Genomic DNA, 27,188 nt, shown 5'->3' with positions numbered 1-27,188 from the left:
CTATTTTGAATTAACTTCACATTTTAAAAGAAAATTCCCAAATGATTCTGCTTTTTAAATATAGTTTGGGAGAGCCGGCGGTGACGACAGGAGTGGAGCTCTCTGTATACCCAGCATGGACGACTACACAGTCCTGAGAGTGATTGGCCAAGGCTCCTTCGGCAGGGCTCTTTTGGTGCTGCAGGAAAGCAGCAATCAGAAGTTTGCCATGAAGGAAGTAAGACTTCTCAAGGTAACCACTAACAGAAACAACTCCCATTGAAAGTGAGCATGCAGCCCATATAGCGAAAGTGCTTGGAGTTTAACAAGTCATTTACCCTTCCTGATTCTTACTTTCTGCACACTGACCAGTTGTGAGTTCCTGTGTTAACCACTGTGTGATGTGCAAAGCAACCTCTCTGATAAGGTCTGAGGATGGCACTGATCTACAGGTAGAGATAGTATGTAGAGGGCAGGTTGACACTATGTTCATTTAGTGGACTAATAGTAATAGGTTTATCCCTTGGTGCCTGTGAGCTCTCCAATGATGGGTTCTTGGTCAGATTTGTAGCACCAAATATGTGTTTCCTCCTGTGAATCAGGCCTTAAATCCAATTAGAAAGCTGTTGGTGACCCCTACATTCATGTCACTGTTGTACCCTTTGACATACCTTGCCACTCTGGATGGTTTGACTCTGCATTGTGGAATTGAACCCAGTATCCTTCATGTTAGCCAGGGAGACTCATTATACTACTGTACTAATGAGAGCAACTTTGTTTTGTTTTTGAAACAGGCTAGCCGTGTAAACCAGGCTAGCCTAGAACTTGCCATCTTCCTGCCCTAGCTTCCCAAGTGATGAAACAGTATTTTGCTCTGTTTGTAGATAGGCCTGTCTAGTCTGTGAGTCGTTTTCAGCACGTTCACACTGGATGCTGATGCTGCTGGCCTGAAAATCCTGGAGTTTCCCTCCTCCTCTCCTCCCCTTCCTTCTCTTTGTTCTTCCTTCCCTCCCTCTCCCCTTCCCACCTTCAGCAAGTTCTCTGACTCTTGGCTTTACACCCAGGCACTATAGTTTGTTCTTGATTATAAGTCATTTGACATCTCATCTGTGGATAACTTTTGAATAAGTAGTTTGAGAAACTTAATTTATATTCGTCTTTGTCCCTCTGCATATTTTTCTTCTGAGCCAAGTCTAGAGTCTATGGCAATGACAGCTTTGGTTTTCTTTGAGGGTTTTTATGTAGTGTTTTCAATAGAAAACATCAGCTGATGTCTAAGCACATTTGTTCTTGTTTTTGGTGGTGGTGGTGGTGGTGAATCAAACCCCTGGGCTCTACCACTTTGCCACATCACCAGTCCAAGTGCGTGTGAAAATTAGTTTGCATCCTATATGTGGACAAAAAAAAAAAAAAAAAAAAAAAAATGTATGTTCTAATACAGCCCAGGCTTGGTCAGCATACAAAATAGCCATAATCAAAAAGTCATTGTATATTTTGTTTCAGAGTTTGAAAGCTTGAGCCGAAGTAGATTTACAACCCTGCACTGCATGTAGCATTGAAGTCTCATATAAAACTACACAAAATATTAGTTTGAGGCTATTTTAAAATTTAGCATTAAATTTATAATAATTTAAAAGTTCTTTTTTTTTTTTACAGTCTTTCACTGATATACAGAATTCTAGGAAAGAGGCTATTCTGCTAGCGAAAATGAAACACCCCAATATTGTTGCCTTTAAAGAGTCATTTGAAGGTAAATATTAATCCTCCCAAATATGCTCATACTGAATTTAATTTTTAGCAATTATGGTTTCCCTAAGGCAGCTCCTGTGTATTTTAGCTGAAGGGCATCTGTATATTGTGATGGAGTATTGTGATGGAGGAGATCTAATGCAGAAGATTAAACAGCAAAAAGGAGAGTTACTTCCTGAAGATACGGTAAGAAACTGACTTACATAGTTTGTATAAATTAAGGTTAAAATGTGGGCAACTGTAATTACCTGGTCCTAGTGAGAAGTCACTGTTTTCATGGTCTGTTATTGATGGATTTCCCCAGGCAATGTGTCTTATTAGTCAGGTTTTCTAGTGCTGTGATGAAACACCATGACCAAAAGCAACTTGGGAATGAAAGGGTTTATTTGGCTTACACTTCCATGTCATTGGAGGAAGTCAGGACAGGAACTCAGACAGGGCAGGAACCTGGAGGCAGGAGCTGATGCAGAGGCCATGGAGGAGTGCTGCTTACTGGCTTGCTCCTCATGGCTTGCTCAACCTGCTTTCTTATAGAACCAGGGCCACCAGCCCACAATGGAATGGGTTCTCACACGAATCAGTAATAAAATGTTCTACAGGCTTGCTTGCAGCCCACTTTTATGGGGCAATTTCTTAATTAGGTTATGGGTTACACAGTGAGAACGTCTCAAAGAAGAAAAAGGAAGAAGAGAAGGAAGAGGAAGAAGGAAGGAAGGAATCTTTAGAGATGGACATAGAGCTCAATGGCGGAACATTTGCCTAGTATCCATAAAGTCCTGGGTTCAATCCCCAGTACCATATAAACTGGGCTTGGTGATGCATTTCTGTAATCCCCGTATTTGGGAGACAGAGACTAAAGGCTCATATGTTCTAAGTCATCCTTGGCTACATAGCAAGTTTGAGTCCAGTCTGGGCCACTATCTCTACCACATCTCCCGGTCAGACACTTATATTCAGTTAAAAAGAAGAAAAGTGTGGTAGACATTTCATTAAAATAAATATATCTGGATCATATATGAGATGACAAAAAAATGGGAATCAGGTTTCTGCATTTCTCCAAATAATGCTGAATTTTAGTTGAACTGTATAATTTTTATGAGTGCAGAACTCACTTTTTAAAAAAAATTTTTTTTCACTTTTAAAATTGGGTAAAATAAGGCCTAGAGGTGTTTCCTCAGAATTTAGTTGACATCAGCTAGTTATTACAGCTTTACAGGTGGTGTATACTTTTTTCTTTTAAAATATTTTTATGAGTTCTTTTAGATTTTTATATAGTATATTTTGAGCATATTTACCTCCAATTCTTCCCCATAAATCCTATGTATACTTTTTTCTTAAAGATACTTAACTGGTTCATACAAATTTGTCTTGGAGTAAATCACATTCACAAGAAACGTGTATTACACAGAGATATCAAGTCCAAAGTGAGTATAAAGCATTTTGGGATCTGGGGAAACTATTTCATTGTCATTTTTCCTATTATTATCTCCTTTTGGGATATTTCTATTTAGTTTAGCTTAGAAAATTTTGCCAATCTAATACCTTTTTATATTAGACTTTTAATTAAACAAATTTAGATGAGGATGGTGGCAAGTGCCTTTAATTCTAGCACTTGGGAAGCAGAGGCAGGTGGATCTCTGAATTTTGAGGTCAGCCTGGCCTGTAGAATGAGTTTCAAGACAGGGCTACACAAAGAAACCCTATCTTATATTTTTGGTTGTGAGCCTAGCCTTTAGTAGCTGAGCCATCTCTCCAGCCTGAGAAACCCTATCTCAAAAAAACAAAACTAAAAAGAAAACAAAAAATTTCCTCACCTTATTGAAGGTAAAATTGACAAAATTTTATATATTTATAGTATACAATATGATATACACATTGTAACATGATTAAGTCATGTTAATTGATGTGTCTGTTTACTTTTTTAGGTTTATTTTAAGTGTATGTACACATGTGGGAGTGTACGTGTGTGTTATGCATGAGAGAGTATAGATGCTCAAGAAGGCCTGGGGGTTAGATTCCCTGGAGCTAGAGTTACAGATGGTTGTGAGCCACCTGGTATGTGTCCTGGGATCCAAACCCAGGTCCTCTGGAAGAGCAAAAGTGCTTTTAACCACTGAGTCACTCCTCCAGTCCCCTGCCTTCTGATTACTTAATATCTACTCTTAGACCAGACATGGTGGTACCTGCCTGTGATCCCAGCCCCTGGGAGGCCAAGGCAGAAGGATTTCTAGTTTGAGGCCAGCACAGACCACCTGAGTCAAATCCCTACCACATAGAAATAAATAAAATCTACTCTTTTAGTAATTCTCAAGAATAGCTTATATTGCCAGGCAGTGGTGGTGCACTCCTTTAATTCCAGCACTCTGGAGGCAGAAGCAGGTGGATCTCTGTGAGTTTGAGGCCAACCTGCTCTAAGTGCAAGTCCCAGGACAGCCAAAGATACACAGAAAAACCCTGTCTCAAAAACAAACAAAAAAATCATTTAACCATGGTCATCACGGTGTACAGTCATGTTTTTGTTTGTTTGTTTGCTTGAAGACAGGGTCTGGCTATGTAGTCCTGGCTGTCCTAGATCTCTTATGTAGACCAGACTGGCCTCTAATTCCAGGAGACCACCTGCCTCCCAAGGGAGACATTCGATACCATGTCAGCTGTTCAGTAGACCTTTTTCTTTGTTTTTTTTTTTTGTTGTTGTTGTTGTTTTGTTTGTTTGTTTGTTTTGGTTTTACAAGACAGGATTTCTTTATGTAATAGAGTCCTGGCTGTCCTGGAACTTGCTTTGTAGACCAGACTGGCCTTGAACTCAGAAATCCACTTACCTCTGTCTGACTTCTGAGTCCTGGGATTCCATGCCTGGTTCCATGCAGTAGATCTTACAGACTTAATTATCCTAAGCAAAACTTTACACCCCTTGACCTAGAATTTATACTAACCAAATAAAATAGTATATGTAAAAACGGAGTTAAAATTTCTTTGAAAGTGTATGGGAATGTAGCCGTTTTAGTGTCCACCGAATAAATGCATGTGTTCTTAGGTGGAAAGTGAGTAGCACCTGCTCCAGCCACTGAGTCCCCAACACAGGCTCCCACTGATCTGATCTGATGCTACCTGACATTTGCTTGTTAGACTTCAGGACAGTCATCCTGAATCCCTAGGCAGGGGAATGCGCAGCTATTTTAAGAGGGGATCGTGCTATTCTTTCATTCTCTCTGGGACCCAGCTGTCGATGTTTCTACCCCTATCTCCACCATCAGGAGGCTTTGAAAGCTGCTCTAGAGATCACTATCATAGCTAGGATGATCAAGACATAATCTACTTAATTCTTTTTCAATGCAGAATGTCTTCCTCACCCAAAGTGGGAAAGTGAAATTGGGAGATTTTGGCTCTGCCCGCCTCCTCTCCAGGTATGTATCTGTCCTACTTAGGGACACAGATCAGAGCAGCCATCTTCAGAAGAGCTTCAGAATCACTGCCTTTCTGTGCTTTCAGTCCCATGGCCTTTGCGTGTACATACGTGGGAACACCTTATTATGTGCCTCCAGAGATTTGGGAAAACCTGCCTTATAACAATAAAAGGTGAGTAGTGTCCTTATTTGGATAACGTTGGCCATTTGATGGGAGGGCCTCTAGCCTGCAAACTGATGCTGGAATCTGGTGCAGATGCATAGAGCTTATCTGCTTTAAAGTTTTATTTTAGTTATTTTGTGTGTCTGTGTGAATATGTGTGTATACATACGCCTGTGTGTGGCGGTCAGAGGACACTCTTTTGGAAGTTGGTCCTTTGGCTTTGTTGGAGGAGGTCTGCTTCTTAGGTTGTTTGTGTGGCTGCACTGCACACTTGAGGCCAGCGGGGCCAGGAGCTCCTAGCCAGTGCTACTGTCTCACTTTCCATCTTGAGGTGGGAGTGTGGAGATCACAGCTGTCCAAATCTGCACCTGATTTTTATGTGCATTTTGAAAGTCAAAGTCAGGTAGCCAGGTTTGTGGGGCAAGTGTTTTGACCTACCGAGCCACCTTCCCCACTCTGCTTTCTGAAAATATGTTTTTAATTTTAGGCCACCAACTCTCAAATCATGACACAGAGACTTACTAGTTTTGAATGCTTGGCCTAGCTTTGTCTTATTTCTGGCTAGCTCTTTTAAATTAGCCTGTTTCTCTTTATCTACCTTTTGTCTTGAGGCTTTTTACCTTTCTTTCTGTATGTTTTACTCTGTGTCTTCTCTCTGACAGCTGCCTAGGCCCCAGGTGTTTCTCTCTCTTCTTCTCTTGTTCTCTTTTCTTCTTGTTCTTTCCTCCTCTTGTTCTTCTTTTCTTGCTTTTCTTGAGCCTAGATTTCTCTTCCTATTTATTCTCTCTGCCTGCCAGCCCTATCTGTCTGTTTAGCTATTGGCTGTTCAGCTCTTTATTAGACCAGGTCGGTGCCTTAGGCAGGCAAAGTGAACCAATTACAACACATCTTTGCATCATTACACAAATGCAGCAGAAACAAATGTAACACATCTTTACATAGTTAAAGTAATACTCTACAGCATAAATAAATATAACCCATCTTTGCCTAGTGAAAATAATATTCCTCAACACTTGGGTTTTTGGTTTATCCAGCTCATTAGTAGAATAATTTTGCCTAGCACATGTCTTTGATTTGAGTACCAAAACCATAGAGATCAAATGGCATGAAATGTATTTTGGATTTACATGGAATCTGTATTCTCAGGTGTCTAGAGGAGAGTCCTGGCTTTCCAACTGCTGTAATCACAGCTGTGAGGGACTTGTAGCTGAAAGGAGGTTCAGCAATCTGTAAGGGTGGTCTGAATTACCTACCTGGTTCCAGACTTTGTTCATGCCTTTAAAAGTCTCTTCATCTGTCCATCAGATGGGAGTACTGGGGATGGGAAGTAGATGGCCACGATTTTCAAGATCAGGTAGTACCTTGAGCACAATATTGGTATGGAGTAGGAGTGATTGCCAGCCCTGTCTTATTCCTGAGTTCAGTGAATTGTGTCAAGTTTTGATTCACTTAGGACAGTGGTTCCCAAATTGTGGGTCATGGCCCTTTTGGGTGTTGAATGACCCTTTCACAAGAATTGCATATCACATCTACTGCATATCAGATCTTTACATTACAATTCATAACTGTAGCAAAAGAACAGTTATGAAGTATCAGTGAAAATGATTTAATGGCTGGAAGTCACCATGACATGAGGAAACTATTAAAGGATTGCAGCATTAGGAAAGTTGGGAACTGATTTAGGATGTGGTTGGCTATGGGTTTCTCTTATATCACTTTTATTATATTGAGATATGTTCCCTCTAGCCCCATATTCTCTAGAACTTTTACAATGAATGCATGTTGGCTTTTGTCAAGGCCTTTTTCTGCATCTCTTGAGATGTTCAGGTGATTTTTGTCTGTAAGTCCATTTATGTGGTTTATTACATTTATTAACATGCCTGAGTTGAACCACTCCTGTATTTCAGGGTTAAGCCAACTGGATCATGGTGAACAATATTTTTGATGTTTGTCTATATTCTGTGTGTTAATGATTTTACTGGACATTTCTGTTTCTATGTTCTTCAGGGACATTGGCCTGCAGTTTGTTCCTTTCTCCTTCCCTTTCTTCCCATCCCTCTCTTCCCCCTCTCTTCCTCCCTCCCTCTCTCCCTTCCTTCCTTTTGTTCTGTCTCTCCTAGATCTAGTCTTTGGGTGATGCTGTCTTCATTGAAGGAGATTGAGAATGCTATTTCTCTTTTTGATTTTCTTTTTCTTTTTTGAATAATAATTAGAAGAGTTGACTGTAGATTGTTTTTTGATAGTCTGGTGGAATTCTGCTATGAATTATTATCTCTGGGTTGTTTTATCTGGAAGACTTTTTTCTTACTTCACTATCCTCATGTGTTATATATCTATCTTTCTGTTTAGGTTGTTGACTACTTTTGTGAGTTCTGTGTCTGAAATGGACAGAGCTATTTGGGGTGGAGGAGAGGATGTTGGGGAGGTTGTGCCTAGAGGTTTTAAATGGCTTGGGTGGAATGAAGTCAAGTGGACAGAGGGGACTGAACTGCTGTGCAGGTTGTGCATCCTATTCCAAGGCTGGTGTGTTGTCATAGAGACTGCTGGGTAGAGTGGATGGACGTTGGAGCAGAGGAGCCTATTAGCTGGGCATTCAGTATGGGTCCTGGAGGAAGCTTACAGGTTGGTTGCTGTGCAGGCAGGGGTGATCATAGTAAGTCAGGGCACCAATTGTAGTGCCAGGGCTAGATCTGGAGGGCTGTTATCATAATATGGAGGACAATGAGATTGACCAGTGGGTAAAAGTGTTTACCACCATGCTTGACAACCTGAGGTCAGTCTCTAGGACACACATGGTGAAAGAGGAAAACAGACACCCAGGAGTTGTCCTCTGACCCCACATGTATCCTGTGACCCATGTGTGTCCTCATACATATACAAATTAAAGTGTAATAAAAATAAGAGAAAATGCACATCCTGGCATGATAATGCATAACATAGTTGTTGCAATGCTGTCTCTTTGTGCTTCTAGTGACATCTGGTCCTTAGGATGCATTCTATATGAACTCTGCGCCCTGAAGCATCCGGTAAGTATGGGGCCATTTGTCATGCCCTGCTAAGTCCTACGGGAGGTGCCAGTTTTTGAAATGGGGTTCACTTCCCCAGGGAGAATTTGTTATGAAAGTTTCCATTTGTTCCCATTGTTATCTTTGTGTTGATCTATTTTGCAGTCCTGTACCAACAGGAAATGTCTATTACAGGCTATGTTCCTATATGTAGCTTTTCTTCTCCTTTTTAAAAAAAATATATATATATATATTTGCTATTGTAGCTAATTTTAAGTTGACAATTCAGTAGCATGAATTATATTCAAGATGCTAATTATACTTGTGATTATTCATTAATTACATTTGTGTAATATTCATTGATTACTGTTATGGGCATTTTCCCACCAGTCTGGTCCCACAACCACATCAGCCCCAAATAACACACAGAGATGCTGTATTAATTATGAAACTGTTGGCCAGTGACTAGTGTTTCTTATTGGCTAGCTCTGTCTTAATTATTAACCCATGATGGGAGATGCCATTATGTATATATGTTTCTCATACTGGTTAATGAATAAAGCACTGTTGGCCAATAGGAAAGGAAGATAGGAGGGAATAGGAGACAAGGAGGAAAGAGGAAGTAGTAAGGAGGGTCAAGATGGAGAGACTGGGGAGACGAGATGCTGGCCCCTTTCCCTGGTAAGAAGACCATGTAAGACCACGTGGAAATACATAGAAATGGGTTAATAATTAAGACAGAGCTAGCCGATAAGAATTCTGGCCAACAGAATTATATCAAATATAGAGTCTCAGTGTGTTAATTGGGGCTGGCGCAGTGGCAGGACCAGACCAGCAGCGGGAGGAAAAACCCTACTCCTTATATACCCATAAGTACTAATATGTATATTTCTATGTGGTCTTATCTTACCGAGAATGCCAGACTCACTCGTCCTCTCCTCCTGAGATCATATCACGACTCTATCCTACCTTTCCCAGAATCCTCCACCTCTCCTAGTCCCACCTATCTTGCTTCCCTATTGGCCAGCAGTGCTTTATTCATTAACCAATAGGAAAAACATATTTACAGAATGACATCTCCTATCAGATTACATTCACAGTATTCACTTGATAACTACATTTATGATATTCATCAATTATATTAATTGTATTGATTAATTATATTCATGACATGTCCTGATACTACTGTCTATTTGTGGGTCTTTTCCATCACACAAAACAGAAACAGTACTTTGAAAGTCTCTTCCCCAGCTTGAGATAACTTCTAATCCTTCTGCCTCTGTGAATTTGTGTATTCTGTATATTTCATGGAGTACAATTCTATAGCATTCAACCTTTTTATTTTATTTCATGTATATGACTGTTTTGCCACATGTGTGCCTGGTACCCGGGGAAGTTGGAAGAGGTTGTTAGATAGTTCAGAACTGGAGGACGGTTGTGAGCCATTATACAGGTACTGGGAATTGAACTTGGGTCCTCTGCAAGAGCCTCGAGTAGTCTTAAGCTCCAAGCCATTTCTCCAGCACCTAATTGTCCTTTTCAGATGGGTTCACTTCACTTTCTATGTTGCAGCAGGGGTCAGAATTCCATTCCTTGTTAGGGCTGAGTAATATCCTATCATGTGCATGCACTGTTTGCTTAGTGATTTACCTGTCCCTGGGGTAGTTAGGTTGCATATGTGTTCTTTCCATTGTAAATTGATCTGAACATAGGTACACATGTAGTTGTTAAGAGTCCCTGGATCCAGTTAATTTATATACCAAGTAGTTCTGTTGTGGGTCATGGAATAGTTTATGCTTAGTGTATTAGTTCTGTTTCTGTGATAAAGCACTGGCCAAAACCAAGTTTGGGAGGAAAGGGTTTATTTCATTTTACAGTTATAGTCCATCATGGAGGAAGTCTGTTGATTGGACTGTTTTTGTTTTTGCTTTCTAATGTGTTCTTGGTCCTATTTTGTATTTAAGGATTGTATCTTCATTTGCTCTCATCATACAGTCCCATGGCTATACTTATTCCTCTCTCCAGTCTGAAATAATTGCTTCCAGTATTCTCTATAGGGCTGCTATGCTGGACATGAATTCTCTCAGCCTGCTTATATCATGGATAGTTTTTTTTCTTTCTCCTTGGACTACAGCAGACAGTTTTCCTGGGCCTGCATCTGTGGTCTTTTAGAACTTGGAGCACATTGCTCCAGGCTCTTTTGACCTTCAAACTTTCAATTGAGAAGGCAGATGTCATTGTGACGTGTTTACCTGTAGAATTGACTTGTGGTTTTTCTCTTGCAGTTTCCATTACTCTCTCTTTGTTCTCTATAATAAGTGTTTTTTTGTTGTTGTTTTTGAGACTGGGTTTCTCTGTGAATTTCTGGCTGTCCTGGAACTCCCTCTGGCTAGCCTGAACCTCAGAGGTCCATCTGCCTCTGCCTCCTGAGTCCTGATAGGTATTTACTACCATTGTCCAGCTTACATTGAATCTTTTAATGTTTTTTTCTGGTTCTTTCTAATTAGTATTCTGTGTGCTTCTTGTAGCAGTATGGGTGTGTCTTTCCTTAGTTGTGGGACTTTTTTCTATGATCCTGTTGGAGATCTGATCTGTGCCATTGACCTGGAGTTCTTCTATGCTGCTATTTCATATAGTTGATCTTTCATGGTGTCCCAAAGTTACTACACATTTGCGGCAGTTTAAATGAGTGTCTCACATAGGTGCAGATACTTGAATACTTGGTGTTGGCGGTTCTATTTGGGAAGAATTTGGAGGAAGTGTGTCAATGGGGGTGCCCAATCTCTTCCTGTCCAGGTATAAGCCAGTAAGCTCTTTATTAACTAGTGTCAATAATATACATTTACAGTGTACAAAGATTGTTCCACAGCAGCATGGGAGGAAGGAGCTGAGCCAGGCTTACCCAGAGAGCCTGCCTGAGTCTAGAGACTTGGTGTGGATGGGCAAGAGAGGGTAAGGGTCCTGGGTCAGACTAGTCAAGGGTGTAAGGACAGGGTTCCCACCTGGGTCTGGAACCAGAGAGCTGGAGGTAGGAGCAGCTGTGTCTTAGCAGTGTATGGTTAGCTTTGTAGGAACCCTCAAGTTTTCTAGAGCATCTGTCCCATGTTTATGATTATTAGCTTCCAGACTAAATTGTGAGAAAACAGAATTTGCCCTAATAGGTATTTTTTTTTTTTCTTGATACTTTCAGATAATTTAACAAGAGACACTGGCTGGCCCTGCTTACTTAGTGCTAGTTGTTTGTTTGTTGTTTGTTGGTAGCTGTTGGTGATAATTGCTTTTTTGGTGGTAGTTACTCATTGGGTGGTAGTTGCCTATTTGGTGGTAGTTGCTCGATTGTTGTTTGGTGGTAGCTGATTGATCGTAGCTGTTCATTTGATAGTAGTTGCTTGTTTGGCAGTAGCTGATTGTATATAGCAACACTCAAAGCTGATCCCATTTAGGTCTTCACTTTGCGAAAGAAATAAGTTGTTCATCTGTCTCTCCTTGAGAGCACACAGTTCAAAAGGTTCTTGGAGCAGAAAATGTCCCCTCAGCACCCGATGTGAACACAACATAAAGCATGTGTTATTCATGATAGGACATCTCCCTTCAATAGCAGTGACTTCTAGTGCCTGCTTTACAGCTTAAGGAGGCAAGCTAGGCCTGGTGGTACCTGGGAGGATGAAGCCCAAGGAGTGCATGACTGACAGAAGACTCCAAAAAAAAAAAAAAAAAAAGTCTGAGAGTCCCAGTGACAAACATGGGGCAGGAGGAGAGGCAATCCAGGGTTAAGAGCACTCAGTGCCCTTGCAGAGAACTCAAGTTCAGTCCTCAGCAGCACCCACATGGAGGCCTACAACTCCAGTTCTTGGTGATTTACACCTCTGGTCCCTGTGTGTGGGCACCTGGATATACTCTCTGTCTATCATTCTGTCTCTCACATACACACATAATAAAAACAAAATCTTTAGAACTATAAATGTTTTAAAAAGAATAGCTTAAGGAACTTTTTAACATGCCAACGCCTGGGCCCACTCCATAACTGAATCAGGATCTCCAAAGAGGTCTTGAATTTGTCTTTTTAAATCAGGTGATTCTGAAGTGCACCCCAAGTTGAGAACCACTGTTGTTCTGATGCCACCCCGAGTTTACGCATGGCAGGCTAGCACTGATTAAATACCCAGAGCAGACAATGATAGACACCAGATGTCCATGTGGAGGGTTGCGATATCCATGTTCATCTTCCTCCAAAGCACAGGAGGCTGTGAATTGTCCTTAAGGACAACCATAGAGGAAAACAGCAGGTGCCTTTCCAAAATAAACATTACTTATGAAAATGTAAATTTACTTCAGCTGATATTTCTATATTTTCTTTTCATATATCTGATTTTAAAATGTCATTTTTACTTTTCAGTTTCAGGCAAATAGTTGGAAAAATCTTATCCTGAAAATATGTCAGGGGCCCATCCACCCACTGCCAGCTCAGTATTCCTACAAGCTTCAATGTCTTGTCAAGCAGATGTTGAAAAGGAGCCCTTCGCAGCGTCCCTCCGCAACTACCCTGCTTTGCAGAGGCAGTTTAGCGCCACTTGTCCTGAAGTGCTTGCCCCCTGAGGTATGGCAAGGGTGTCTCTCACTGGTCCTAGCATGGTAACATTTCTTTTTAACTTATCTGGCGGTGGGCATGGGCATACCATGGTGTGTGTGGTGGTGTCAGAGGACTTCTTGGCTCTCTCCTTCCGTCTTTAATAGGCTTAGTGATCAAACTCAGGCTGTCAGGCTTGGCAGCAGGCACTTTTAACCATTGAGCCATCTCTCTGACTCTAAGCATATTGTTGTCTTTTAAGCATAATTTACTCATTACACATGCTTGTAAAAACTCCCATAATTCAGAGGTGTATTTTAAATGGTTAGACTTCTTTCCCTCTTCTGCCTCCCATAGCTTTCTCCAGTAACTGCTACACTTTCCTGTGCTCGGGTTGAGCCTAGAGCTTCACTTACTGTGGGTGGGGTCTATCGATCATTTTGATTTCTAGCTTCAGTTTGTTGGTCCCTTCAGATCTTTTTCTAGACACATAAACTATGTTTGTCTCACTGTTTAAATTATAGTGTTAATTGACCCCTCCCCTTTCTTTTCTTGCTAAGGATCAAACTTGGGCTGTGGTTTGGGGGTCCACACTGGCAGGTTTGCCTTAGCCTCTCAAGTAGCTAGGGTTTTACACATCTCCTTACATTTGCTTTTACATGGCATTTTTATTTTCCAACTTTTAAGTGCTCTTGTGTTGAAGAACTGTGATAATTATATGGCATCATGGTGGTGTCCAAAGGAAAGCATTTTTCTTTAGCTGGGTCTGGGTATGTCCTGCCATGCCAGTGAGTAATCCCTGCTTTGTGGGCTGAGACAGGAGGATCACAAGTTTAAGGACTGCTTGGGGTGTAGTAAAGTGTTTTTCCCATCTTTAAATGCCCATTTTTTAAATTTCAGATCATCAGAGAGTATGGAGAGCAAATACTGGATGAAACCAAAATATCTGAGCCCAAGAAACTGAAAAAAGGGGGTAAGAATTTTGGGAAGCTTTTAGAAGTATCATAAAAAGAAAATATAATTTTCACTGGGCACTGGTGGCACACACCTTTAATCACAGCACTTGGGACAAAGACAGGCGGATCTCTGTGAGTTCAGGAGGCAGAAACAGGAGGGTCTCTGTGAGTTTGAGGCCAGCCTCATCTGCAGAGTGAGTTCCTGCAGAGGATAGTCAGCGTTGTAACACAGAGAAACCCTGTCTCAAAAAACCTGATAAGAGCACAGGGGACTAAATGGCAGACCAGTACTTAATTATGTTGTCACCCTATGCTGCCCCCTTATAAGCCTAATGGCTGGTTCTAAGTCTATGTTGTCTCCTTTTGTTATGGGGATGGAGCCTAATTGGAGATAAATCCTAGTGAACAGATCTTAGCAGAAACTTTCTCAGCAACCCTGAACTTCAGCTACTTTGTGGAACTCTCTGTCCTGCAGTTGCTAACAAGACTGGTTAGTATGATCCTTACCTTCCAGTCATATCAGAGGTGGTCTCTAGCTAAATTCTACTTTGTGAGACTTAATATTTCACAAGGAAGTAAATCCTTCCTAGCATCAATTTTATTTCTGCAGGTTTTTCCTGACTCGATGTTGTACTTTTTAATTTCTAGGAACTAAGAAGAACCTAGTTTGGATAGTTCAGTGATGAGAGAATGTGCATTTTTTTTATCTTAGAATCTTATCTACTTTGGCTTATTATGGGTTAGGTTGAAGGCTCAAAGGGATCTAACCATGAAAATACAACACTAATATTTAAGCAAACTGTATCCCCAAGTTTCTGATGGACCGTTGTGCAAACTAATTTTTCAAAGGCAGAGCCTTTTCTACAGAGAAGGGTAGCGTTGAGTGGTAGTGTTGGTCAGTGTCGGCTCACCAACTGCAGCAGGAACATCATGTAGTTCAGGGTGTCATTTGGTGTAAGAGGTGATGCATGTGTGGAAACAGGTGTGTATGCTTTTCATTCAGTTTGTTGTGACCATAAATCTTTAAAGATAACATTTATCGATAAATAAAATTTTTAAAAGACCTTTTCAAAAGGAATTATCCATGTAACAACTGCCTAAAAATTTCATACGACTATAGACTGCCCTAAGCAGGCACCAAATCTAATTTAACTTCTCTTTTGGAACTTGTCATCTAAATTTTTTCAGAGCACTTAAAAATTTCTTTTCCTTTTATCAGCAACTTCCTTCTAAAGAAGTCCATGGAGATGACAGATGTGAGAAAAAATAGAGAAGAGTTAGGTATGGGTCACTCCCAGCTGGGCATTGTGTACCATGGTGATGTCCTTATGGACTACCAGAGAAACATTGTGAAAGCAGTTTGTTTTTCTGGGTTAGGATGAAGGGCTACAGGAGTTAGGAGCCAGGGACTGTGGGCCAGACTGAAAGAGTGTGTCGCAGCATCATGGATATAGGCCCAGTTCACAGGCAGATTCTTCTGTCGCTCTGGAGACAACTACTCACTTGGCTTTCCAAGTTTGCTTTGGCGATAATTTTACCCCTGGTACTACTTTGTGGCTTTTGTTCACATCCCAAGGTAGTAGGAAACACTGGGCAAGAAAGTGCTAAGAAGAATTTTAATACATTTTGGAAAAACGTAGCTTTACAATTCCAAAATAGTTATTACAGGAGTTAGCATCAGAGCGGTTTCCAAAGTGGCCATAACAAGCAAGGCTCAGCCCCTGTCCTCAATTAGCCAATTAAAGACAAAGGTGAAAAGAGAACCGAGGGCTCTTTATGGTGTCCATACTGGGAAGAGGACCCAAGAGGACTAGTGACACCCACTCTGAGATCTGTGCTCCAGTGTCTCCGAGGCTAGGAGCTTAAAGAGAATACAGCTGTAGATAAGACTTATTTTATCTGCTTATACACACAGAAGTCAGATGCTGTCAGGCACCCCAGCATCCATAGGATGCACACGGTAGACCAGCACACACAGGCTGACCAAGGCACTTGCCTCTGACATCAAGGCCATATTTACACAGAATCATACAAAAGTGGCATTATGCCAGGTATAATTATAGAACAGATTACATCCCTGTCACTTTTGGGTTCCCTGGACATCTGACATCAGCCATAAATTTATTGCTGACTCATAGCCCTCAGATGTCCAGCATTAGCCATCTTGATCTATGCCAGATATCCATCTCAGTCCCATGTTGACTAAATGTAAAGTGGCTTTTATGGCTTTCTGTTCCCTTCTTGCACACACACACCTTGCCTATCTTCCAGGATCCTGACATGAGGATCTCAGGTCTACAACAGGCAAGGGATATGCACGGCTAAATTGTCCTGGTCAAGGTGGGCCCCCATGACTGACCCATCATTGTCTTTGTTTCAGTCTCTCAGTTGTCAGAACCACATGGAATCTATTTCTAGAAGACAGACTCCCTCTGTCTTCCCTAGGTTTCAGCCTCTCCCCTCTTCCAGCATGAGACTCCTGGAGAAATGCCAGTTCCTTGGGGATTATTGTTCCTATAGTCTGAGAGCCAAAGAGAGAACAAAAGGGCCTCTTTGGAATATCTTCATTGACAGTCGCAGGAAGAATAAAGGAGGCAGTGAAATGGGAACATAGTCTCTAGTGAGACCAGAGGAGTGAAATCATTCACAGCGGCAGGGATTGTGTGTGACTTGTTCCTCTCGTGTTTTTATGGCCTGTCCTTACAGGTATTCAATAGCCATTTTTAAGATGTTGAATGAAGCTGGGCATGGTAGCATGTGCCTTTAATCCCAGCACTTTGGAGGTGAGGCAGGAGGATCACTGTAAGTCTCAGGCCAGCCTGATCTGCATAATTAGTTCTATGCTATCGAGGGCTACCTAGTGAAACCCTGCTTCAAAACCCAAAACAAACAAAACCCCAAAATCATTAAAATGTGAGGGTGCAGCCTTCTCTAACTTCTTGGTGCTTAAATGGGTCGGCATAAATGACTTGCATGTTGTCTGAACAATGTAAGTTGCTTCTTTTATTATCTAGAGAATATTAGCGAGTGTTGAAAGCTTGATACCATTTCAGGTTAATGCTGTGGTCCAGTATCTTTGACATTCTTATGTGAGCCACCAATAATGCCAGAGCGAGGAAGGCTGAGGAAGGATGATCAGAGTTTAAGGACTACCTGGGCTACATAATGGGGGCTTTCTCAAAACACATAACATGACAGGGGGAAGGGGATGGGGAATGGTTATGTTAGAATTTAATAAGATGAGCATTCCTGTGTTTCTCCTACCTTGTCTTTCTAAGCAGACCCCAGCAGAATCAAGAGAGCTCCGAGGGAGGAAGCAAATGCCATGGTAAGTGCTCTAAACCTAATTTATGAAGCAGGCTCTCCCTGAGCATCCAGTGTGTTGCCAGGCTGTGAGGTTTCAGATTTGCCCTTGCCCCTCCAGCTAAGTCATCTTTAACCATTTGATGCATGAAACATCAGGGAGCTGTTGCCCTGTATCATGTGCCAAGTCCTTCAGACCTTCTTTTATTCTTGGTTCCTATTTTTAACTGCCGATGGCAGTGGTGTCAATGTAGATATGACAGAAGTCAGTCCTGCCTCCAGATGTGAGAAATCTTGCCTTTGTTGTTTTGCTTTTATTGTGGATTACACACACACACACACACACACACACACACACACACACACACACACACACGGTTTGCCATTTAACAGTTTATTTGTTTTTGTTTTGAGATAGTGTCTTATTCTTTTCTCCTTGCTGTGTCAAAATACCTGACAAAAGCAAGCAAAGGAAGAGGGGTGGGGGTATGGGCTCACCTGAGGTGCTGTCCATCCCAGCAGGGAACATGGCAGAGTGTGAGGTTCTGGGAGCAGAGCTCAGCCTGCTTTCTCCTTTCTTCCTTTTTCATTCAATCCAGGATATCAGCTCAGGGGATGGCCCCACCCACAATGGACTGGGCCATCCTCCATCAATCACTAATTAAGAAAATGCTGTGCAGCTGGATATTATGGAGGCATTCTCTCAATTGAGGTTCCCTCTGCTCCTGATAACTCTGGCTATAACTAAGAAGCATAACTAAGATCAATTTTTCTTTAAAAATTAGTTTTCAGTTGGCATTCCTTGAGTGTTTGTATTTGTTTATAATTATCTGTGTACTTTAATATTTTTGTTTGTTTTAGTTTCTTTGAGACAGGTCTCATGTAGCTCAGTCTTGCTTCAATATAGCCAAATCTCTGTGTAACCAAGGACAACTTTAATGTTTTGTCCTTTCCCTTGAAGTGCTGGAATTATAGGCACACATCACCACAGCTCTCCATTGTCATCTCAGGTAAAAAAAATTCTTTACATCTGGGGTAGTGATGCATGCCATTAATCCCAGCACTGAGGAGGTAGAGGCAGGTGGATCACTGAGTTCTTGACCAGCCTGATCTACATAGTGAAACCCTTTGTCAACTAAATAAAACAACAAAATGAATATGAGGAATTGCTTTTACTTCAAGACTTCTATTTTGTTTTATTTTTTGGGTAACATTTTTAGGAGGTGTTATGAGGACAAGGAGGAAAGCAAACCTCTTCAGCTTTTTGTTTGATGCCCTGCTATGATCATGTCCATTTACAGACTGACTCACCAGGAGTCTAGTCAACAAGGAATTAGACTACACTTGTGCTTTGTGCTCCTGGCACTGGAGTGAGAGGCAGCCTTAAGGAAGTTTTTGCATGAGTGCAGTCCTGCTGCTCATTGTCTCTGCAGAGGGATTTTGCTTACAATAGTGAAGTGTATGCTAGCAAAATAGGGGGGTTGTCAAAGCAGTTTCCAAGGCCAGTGTGTGCATCATTGCCAGCCTGTCTCCCACCCCCCCAGAAGGGGGCAAGATGCACTGTCAGCAGATTATTCCCATCATGGAATTTATGAGTAATTAAACTTGTAAAGTTTCTAATGAACCTTAGATTGTAAATAATAACTCACTACTACATTGATGCAAGTAAAGTATCCCTGATGGTGTTGTGCCTTTAAAAAAAAAATAATTTCATGGTGCTGGAGAGATGACTCAGAGATTAAGAGCACTGGCTGGCCTTCCATAGGTTGAGTTCAAGTCCCAGCAACCATATGGTGGCTCACAACCTTCTAAAATGAGATCTGGTGCCCTCTTCTGGCCTGCAGGCATACATGCAGGCAGAACACTGTATACATAACAAATAAATAAATCTTAAAAAAATAATTTCATTGCAATATTGGGATATTGTTTAGATTTATTGAAGCATATTTTACATATAAAATTTAGCCATTTTTAGCATATTGCTTAGAGAATTTTGGTTACTTTATTTAGGTAGCCATATAGTTAGTACCACAGTAAGAATTTAGAAATTCAGATCTTCTGAGGAGTTTGTGTTTCCTTTGCAGAACACATCTAACTCTGCCCTTGGGAAATTGTGTGTTAACAATGTTGTGTATTGCTTAACTCTCTGGGCCTGTTCTGAGGAAGCATTCTTTGGTGATTTCATCATTATGCAAACATCCTGGAGGGGCGTCAGTGTCACTAAAGGTCTGTCTACCTTAGGGGGTCACTGGCTGAAGCAGTATACAGAGCCCAACTTTGCCACCACCATTTGTGGAATGTTCAGCAAAGGCCTCCCAAGTGAAAAGGGTACAGCCTGTAAACATGGTGAAGGCCAAAAAGCAAATAAGACAAGCCATGACTGAGGTACCAAGAGAACCCTGTAGGCCACCCCGGGCAGTGCTACGTGACCTCTAATTTGAGGCTGTTGTGGGACAAGAGAACATCAATTTTCAACAGGGTAATTGGTGTTCTCAGTTCCTTTCTGTGGCTATGCTAAAGTTCTGAGCAAAAGCAACTACAGGGCTAGGCCAAGTCCATCACTAAAACAGCCAGGGTAGGAACTTAACAAGAACTGCAACAGAGACCATAGGGACACTGCTTGATGGCTCTTTCCTGGGTACATGCTTAGGAGCTCGCCTGTACAGTCCAGACCCAACAACTGCTGAGAGAAAGGGCCCACTACAGTGGGCTAGGCCTCCTCCATCAATTAACAATCAAGACCCCCGCACACACACACCCACAGGCCATTCTTCTGGGCAATCTGACAATTGAAGTTCCTTTCTCAGATGACTACAGACTGTGTCAAATTGAGGTCAAACCGAAGTAGGGCATGTGGCATCCTGAGGGCTTTTAACATCCAAAGGTGTGCTGAGCCATCAGTGTGATGTGACGAGAGATGTTTTGTGTCCCATGGATGTGTCAAAAAGGATTCTGAGAACCACTGCATAAGAACAAGAAAAGTTAATGTGCCAGCATGGCCTGCTTCCTGTCTATTCACTGAACCAGTAACTGAGAATGGCGCCTGAGCCAGCTAGGGACTGCATTTGTATCCCTTCTCTGAATATGTACATACTTAGTGAACACTCATTGTGTTACTACACTGCACGAAGTTTAGGGTTCTGACAATCTGGAAAAGTACTGATTTAATCATATTTCTATAGTAGAATTTTATATAACAAGGGTGGAAGACTTTGCAATGAATACTCAAAGACCATTTTCTTTTTAATTTTATTACATTTATTTAACTATGGGATTGGGGTCACATATGCTGTGGTATGGTGGTCAGACAAGAGTTGGCTGGAGTTGATTCAGCAGCAAGTGTTCTTAACTGCTGAGCCACCTTTCTCTCTCTTCCCAGGCTCCACATCTTCATGATTTGGGGGCATATAGTTCAATAGCATTTACATTCATACACATTAATGTTTACTACTTTTAAAATGTAGCTGCCAGAGTGGCAGACATGGATGGGTGGGTGGATGGATGGATGGATGGATGGATGGATGGAGAAAGGGATGGGGAGGGAGAGGAAGAGAGAATATGAGAACATGAAGTTAAGTGTGTGAGGAGGTGGAGAGGATCTGGAAGGTGATGGGGGAGAGGAAGCCATGATCAGAATATATTGCATGAAAGAAATATTTTTAATAAAAGAAAAAAAATAGTTAAATATATCTGCTATTGTGTATATACACACACATATGTAGCGGTCTTGCAGTGAACTTGTAGCAGTGGCCACACCCCCTTGGTCGTGGCCTCGTTGGAAGCAGAAAGAGGGAAGCTTGAGGTGTGGCTTTACTTCGTGGCTTTTATGGTGGGTCAGCCCATCTGGTAGGAAGGGCAGAGAAATGCTCCTGAGGTGTGTAAGTGTTCCCCAACAAACACCCACTTATCATTTATCTTGGGTCTAATGAAATCATTACTTCCCCGCCTTCACACATATCTGTAATAATGGCTACTGACATACATGGATATTAATATACATTTATATGAGCAAACTGTTATTCATGTGCATGTGTATATCATATATATAGCTACTAATATGTTTATATTTGGGTTTCTATGACTTCATGTTTTTAGTGCATTACTTTTTACTTTTAATTAAAATGGCTGATTACATGTTTGCACATATGTAGTAATACAAACATTATTTAATCACTTTTAAATCTTTTATAAAGCAAGAGGAAGAACATGATAGAAAATGTAGCCATACTGAATTGGAAAGCACTCATACAAACTCAGTTGGAAGTGCATTGAGGAGAGGAAATCTGGGTGAGTGACTCAAGTTATGATCATTACTATGTAGGTAGTTGGGGGCTGTGGGTGAAGACCAGTGTTCACCTTACTTGGTCTGGGGGTATCATTAGCAAGTAGGCAGTATTTATTCCTCATCCAGGATTTACTATTAGAGAAATATTTTGGTTATCTGCAAAATAAGAGACATTAAGGTCTGGAGATAATGCCTCCATGGTTAAGAGCACTGACTGTGCTTCCACAGGTCCTTGGTTCAATTCCCAGCATCCACATAGCAGCTCACAAGTGTCTGTGACTGCAGTCCCAGGGAATATGATGCCTTCTTCTGACCTCTGTGGGCACCAAATACTCATATGGTGCATAGATATGTATACAGGCAAAATGGCTAATAATATACAATTGATTTATTTACTTTGTTGAGACAAGTTTTCTCTGTGTAACAGTCCTGGTTGTCTTGGAATTCACTCTGTAGATCAGGCTGGCCTCGAACTCACAGAGATCCGCCTGACTCTTCCTCTGGAATGCTGGGATTAAAGGTGTGCACCACCAAAGCCCAGCTGTCATACAATTTTTTTATTAAAGAGAGAGAATTTAAGGGCTGGGGTGTGGTTTGTTAATAGAGTTCATGCTGTCTTCCTAAGTAAAAACCTCAGCCTACAAAACACTAAGAGGGAAGTGGGGAGGGAAGGGAAGGTATGCCATAGTCCTTAGAACTATAGCTAACTTTGTGTGCATGAGTCCATGGAAGTTTCATTCCTGTGCTTCATGCTAAAGGTTAGTGATACTCATATTTTAATGCAGCCACTTTGATGGTTCATTCTGGATTGAGCTATCATTTTGCATGACCTCATTTCAAGATTTTTGTTGGTATTTCCTTGTTCCTAAGACTAGACAAGATTCTTGCTACATGTGAGTTTGAAAGAGACAAGAGGTAGTTCTGCCTTGTTTGAGTACATGTTTAAATGTGGATAAATAAACAGAAAATGATAGTGTTGACCCTCCTCTTCCCCGTTGAGAATCAGGTAATCCATCAGTGCACCAGAGGAGTGTTGCTTCAGCAAGCCTTCCTAGGCAGCAGTGGGAGAGACATGTTCCCAGTTCATCTCTAACATTTTTAGAAAAAGCACCCATCCTTACCTCCAGTTTCACGGCACAGGATGACAGAGGTTAGTACCATCATCACCTCTTGGGGTCTGGTTTCAGATACCAGTGTTCATGCATGCCGGTCACCTCATGTAAAATGCATGTAACACCTACTTTCTCTTATATACTTTAATGTCTAGACCACTTGTACATAATGTAACATAAATACTATGTAAATGGTTGCTGCACTGTGCTGGTTTTGTGCATATGTGATTATGTTCAATACAGACTTTAATTTTTTAATTTTGATTTTACGTGTGTGTGTGTGTGGGAGAGGGAAAGAGAGAGAGAGAGAGAGAGAGAGAGAGAGAGAGAGAGAAAGAGAGAGAGGTTATATGTGCATATGTGTATGAAGCCAGAAGAGGTTGTCAGATCCCTTGGAGCTGGAATTACAGTCATTTGTGAACTTCCCAGTGTGGGTGCCAGGATCTGAACTCTGTAATTGAGCAACACATGCTCTTAACAACTGAGCCATCTCTCCAGCTCCAGACTTAACTTTTAAAAAATATCTTAGATCCAAAAATTTGGAGCCCATGGATATATACAGGGAGAACATAGTCAGACTGAACACTCTGTAGTAGCATTCACTAGAGTTTGTATCACTCTGCAGTAGACATTCAGTGCTCTTCATGCAGGTGAGTGAACTAGATTTTCAGTGCAAGTCACATATAATTATAGCTTTGCTTGAAATGTGATCTGAAGGATAGATGCTGGAGATTCTTTTTTTTTTTTTTTTTTTTTTTTTTTAACCTGTATTCTCTCTTTACAACTAGGTGGTTCTGTAATAAAGTACAGTGAACATCATACCCGTAAGCAGTGGCTCAGAGAGCCCCCCGAGACCTTGTTGTCAATGCTGAAGGATGCTGATCTCAGCCTGGCATTTCAAACATACACAATATGTAGACCAGGTAATGTTCGCCTATTATATGATCATGAGGATACTTTGACTTTCAAAACTATGGTAAAATAGGAGTGAAGATGACCATCTTAGTAAGTTTTAGAGGATTTATTTTTATTTTTGTGTTTGTGTCTGTGTGAGTGTGTGCCACAGGTGTGCAGGTTCCTAGGGAGGTCATAAGAGGAAATCAGATCCCTTGGAGCTGCAGTTAATAGGCAGTTGTGAGCCACTATGTAGGTAGATGCTGGGAACCAAACTCGGGTCCTCTGGAAGAGCACACGTGTTCTTAACTGCTGAGCCACCCCTCTCCAGGTCCTCATCTTAATACTCCCTGAGTATACAGTTGGGTAGTTTTATACTCATGCACGATGTTGTGCAACCAGTCTCCAAATTCTGTTTCTTTGCAAAGCTGGAGCTGCACACATTAAATAGTAACCCACCCATTCTTCCTCAAACCCCTGTGACTTTAAAGTTGTCAAGATGGTGCAGGAAAGATGGCTCAGCAGTTAAGAGGACCCTGCATTTCAGAGGATCAAGGTTTGATTCCCAGCACCACGTGGCAACTTCAGTTCTATCCACTCTTGGTACACAGGCACACATGTGGTACATGCAGAAGTGTGGGTGCACACACACATACACACACACACACAATAAAGATAAGTAAATCTTTGAAGTTCTAAAATTCCACTTTTAGATGTTCTTGAATTATGTATGGGCAGGCTTAACCTGTGTTTAAATTTTCTCATGCAGATGCTTTATTTCTATTTCCTGATTTCTTATTTTAGCAATCACAATACTGCTATGTTTGAAAGAGTCCTTTTTAAATTGTTAGTAGTGGTGCTGGGGAATCAAACCCATGCTATTGTACATTGTCCCTAGCCCAGGAACAGCCCTTTTTGCTAAGGCAAATATATAGTTGTCTTAGGGGTAATCTCAAACCTAAAATTTGTTTTCTTCCTTCCTTCCTTCCTTCCTTCCTTCCTTCCTTCCTTCCTTCCTTCCTTCCTTCCTTCTTTCCTTTCTTCCTTCCTTTCTTTCTTCTCAAGACAGGGTTTCTCTGTGTAATAGCCCTGGCTGTCTTGGAACTCATTTTGTAGAGACCAGGCTGGCCTCAAACTCACAGAGATCCACCTTGCCTCTGCCTCCCTAGTACTGGGATTAAAGGTGTGTATCACCATGCCTGGCTTCAAATTTTCTTTAAATTCTGTTATATTGAATAGAGCTTTAAAATAGGACTCTCTTTTTTGGAGATAGGGTTTCTCTGTGTAGCCTTGGCTGCCCTGAATTTGTAGTTTTGTAGACCAAGCTGGCCTTGAACGCACATCTGCCTCTTCCTCGAAAGTATTAATGTTAAAGGTGTGAGCCACCACTGCCTGGCCAGGATTTAATTTTTGAAACATTTTCATTAAACTTATTAGACAGAACAACCATTTATAATATTCTCCTTAGGATTTCAGGCCAGAGGACTGCATTTAAGGATTGCATGTGTGTGCATAGAACTTGGATAACTCAAATGTTAACTCTCCTTGCTTGTTTATTCTTCTCTTGTATAATAAATCCTGACGGCAGCCTCCCCTCCGCCCACTCCACCTCTCCTTCCTGCTTGCTTAAAATCTGAGATGAATCACATCAAGTAAAGCCTGTAATGGCATGGTAGTTTTTGACAATGTTTCAAGAGATTTAGTTATATTTGTTTATTTTATGAATGCTTATTGAGTGACTAATATAGATTATGATTAAAAAGAGAGGGCTGGTGTCTAGCCCAGCAGTGGTGCGCTCTGTAGAGAGTGCATAAGGTCCTGAGCTAACTCCTTAGATCTTTCTTATTATTTGTTTTGAGACAGTATCTCCCCAAATTGCTTAGACAGTAATATAGATTTCTTACTTTAAACGATTTTAGTATATTTTACCCCGTCTCTTGGAAAAAGTGTTGCTTTAAAACTTAATCTACATTCTGTTACTTCCAGGGTCTATTGCCTACCTAAATCATAAAGAGTAAATGCTGTTTAAATTGTCTGGCTTCTCCAGGCACTGTGGCTCTGGTCTGTAGTGCTGACATTTGGGAGGCTGTGATGAAGATCTGCCAAGGGATCAAGTCCAACCTGGGCAGCGTAGGGAGACCCCATTTAAAAATGAACAGGTGGACTGTTATGCTTTCTATTGCTGTTCTTTGAAGGTACAGAAGGGTTCTTGAAAGGTCCCCTTTCTGAAGAAACAGCATCAGACAGTGTTGACGGAGACCAAGATTCCGTTGTTTTGGATCCAGAGAGATTTGAACCTCGGCTGGATGAGGAAGACACGTATGTTGTAAAAAACCTAGCATGCTGTAATTGGGGACTGGAGCCTATATGCACATGCCATATCATAACACAGTAATTTCAGATAGTAATAGCTATACTGCTTTCATCCTAAATGAGCACTTCTGTTTGCTCCTGTATGGTGGGCAATACTGACATTTTACTATGAATTCCTAAATGGATCCTGCACATAGTGTATTTTTAGCCTGGACTTGTTTTTGTTTCTGAGTTTTGAGGCACTTAGGTTCCTCCTGCATCAGCTTTAAGGTGTTGGGATTAAATGCATGTGCCAATATATCTGGTTTTCATTTGATAATACACTAGTGACACTTTTTGGGGGAAGGACAATTTTTTTCCTCTACTCAATTGAACCCATCAAGAAGTACAAACCATGTGCCTAATCCAGAAGCTTCATTCAAACTGTTTTCACAGGGACTTTGAGGAAGATGATGAGAACCCTGACTGGGTGTCAGAACTAAAGAAGCAAGTGGGATGGCAGGACGTATGTGATGGGAAACTCCTCGGATAATGTACCTGAGTCATGTGGGGAGACACTGATGACTGGGGATGGAATGAAGACTGAGAAAATGTACCACAATGTGCCCTTGTGAGTTTGTTTTTTAACATGGGAGGTGTAGAGATGCTATGTGCCTTGCATTCTGATAGAACAAAGGTAGAGTGCTAGGCTGCTGGCTAACTTTGTGTGTGATAATAGGAAATTACTTAACTCCTTTGATCCCTCATTTTCTCAACTATACAATGAGAATAACATTGCCCACCTCCTAGGAATGCTAAGACAGTTATAGCAACCCATTTGTTGTTATCCATGGTTTCTATGTGACACATTTCCTAAACGGATCTAATTATATTAAATTGTGACATAAAAATGTGTGCCACTTTTCAGTAAATACCCAATTTGGTGATGCTTCAAGATGATTTCCAGTGATGTTTACCAACTAACAGCTCCCCTTAAATGTTTCTCATAGGCTTTACAAAAAGCCAGGGGTCAGGGAATCAGCCTTAAGACAAGTGGGGTGGCCTCCCAGAAGATTGCAGTCCTGGACCCGAGGCAGGATTACAGCCAAAAGGATATTGCAAACATCAGAAACTAGAAAGTGTTATGGAATGAAGCGGGGCACCATGCCCATACATCCTGGACCCCACCATGCATTACCTCATTTAATGCTATGACACTTTAGAGAAGGGAGAATCTTTCCCCAGTGAAGAAACCGGCTTCTCCTGACCCCTGATGAAGACTGGGTAGAAATTCTAGTTCAGTACTTTACCTGGATCTGCTGAAATAGACTACAAGTAGCTTTTAACAACTTAACTCCACTCCCTTTTTTTCAGTGCTGGGAATCAAACCCAGGACCTTATGAATGCAAGGCAAGTAATCTACCACAGCTACTATATCACAGCCCAGCTTTTGTTTATCTTAGCATGCAAAGGCTGCTG

At 41.3% G+C, this 27,188-nt stretch overlaps 1 protein-coding gene across 1 annotated transcript; it reads left to right on the top strand.

The window, feature by feature from the left end:
- Positions 1-64: 64 nt before the first annotated feature.
- Nek3 (NIMA related kinase 3) lies at positions 65-26,664 on the top strand. Its single transcript, XM_051182110.1, has 15 exons — positions 65-232; positions 1,636-1,729; positions 1,817-1,914; positions 3,069-3,152; positions 5,065-5,132; positions 5,218-5,304; positions 8,267-8,321; positions 12,697-12,897; positions 13,768-13,840; positions 17,105-17,151; positions 21,320-21,413; positions 22,412-22,561; positions 23,312-23,446; positions 25,613-25,736; positions 26,166-26,664. The coding sequence occupies exons 1-15, from the start codon at positions 116-118 to the stop codon at positions 26,260-26,262; spliced, it is 1,524 nt and encodes a 507-aa protein (XP_051038067.1). The 5' UTR covers positions 65-115; the 3' UTR covers positions 26,263-26,664.
- Positions 26,665-27,188: the final 524 nt, after the last annotated feature.

Source organism: Phodopus roborovskii, unplaced genomic scaffold, assembly GCF_943737965.1.
Source record: "Phodopus roborovskii unplaced genomic scaffold, PHOROB, whole genome shotgun sequence".
Lineage (NCBI taxonomy): Eukaryota > Metazoa > Chordata > Mammalia > Rodentia > Cricetidae > Phodopus > Phodopus roborovskii.
Note: the sequence above shows the minus strand (reverse complement) of the source record. Positions and strands in the feature narration are given on the sequence as shown.

Bases quoted from the DNA above. Each gene is read 5' to 3' on its own strand.
- Nek3 (XM_051182110.1), top strand. From the start codon at position 116: ATGGACGACTACACAGTCCTGAGAGTGATTGGCCAAGGCTCCTTCGGC. The intron at 3,153-5,064 runs GTGAGTATAAAG...TTTTCAATGCAG, and splicing joins ACAGAGATATCAAGTCCAAA to AATGTCTTCCTCACCCAAAG. The intron at 5,305-8,266 runs GTGAGTAGTGTC...TTGTGCTTCTAG, and splicing joins CTGCCTTATAACAATAAAAG to TGACATCTGGTCCTTAGGAT.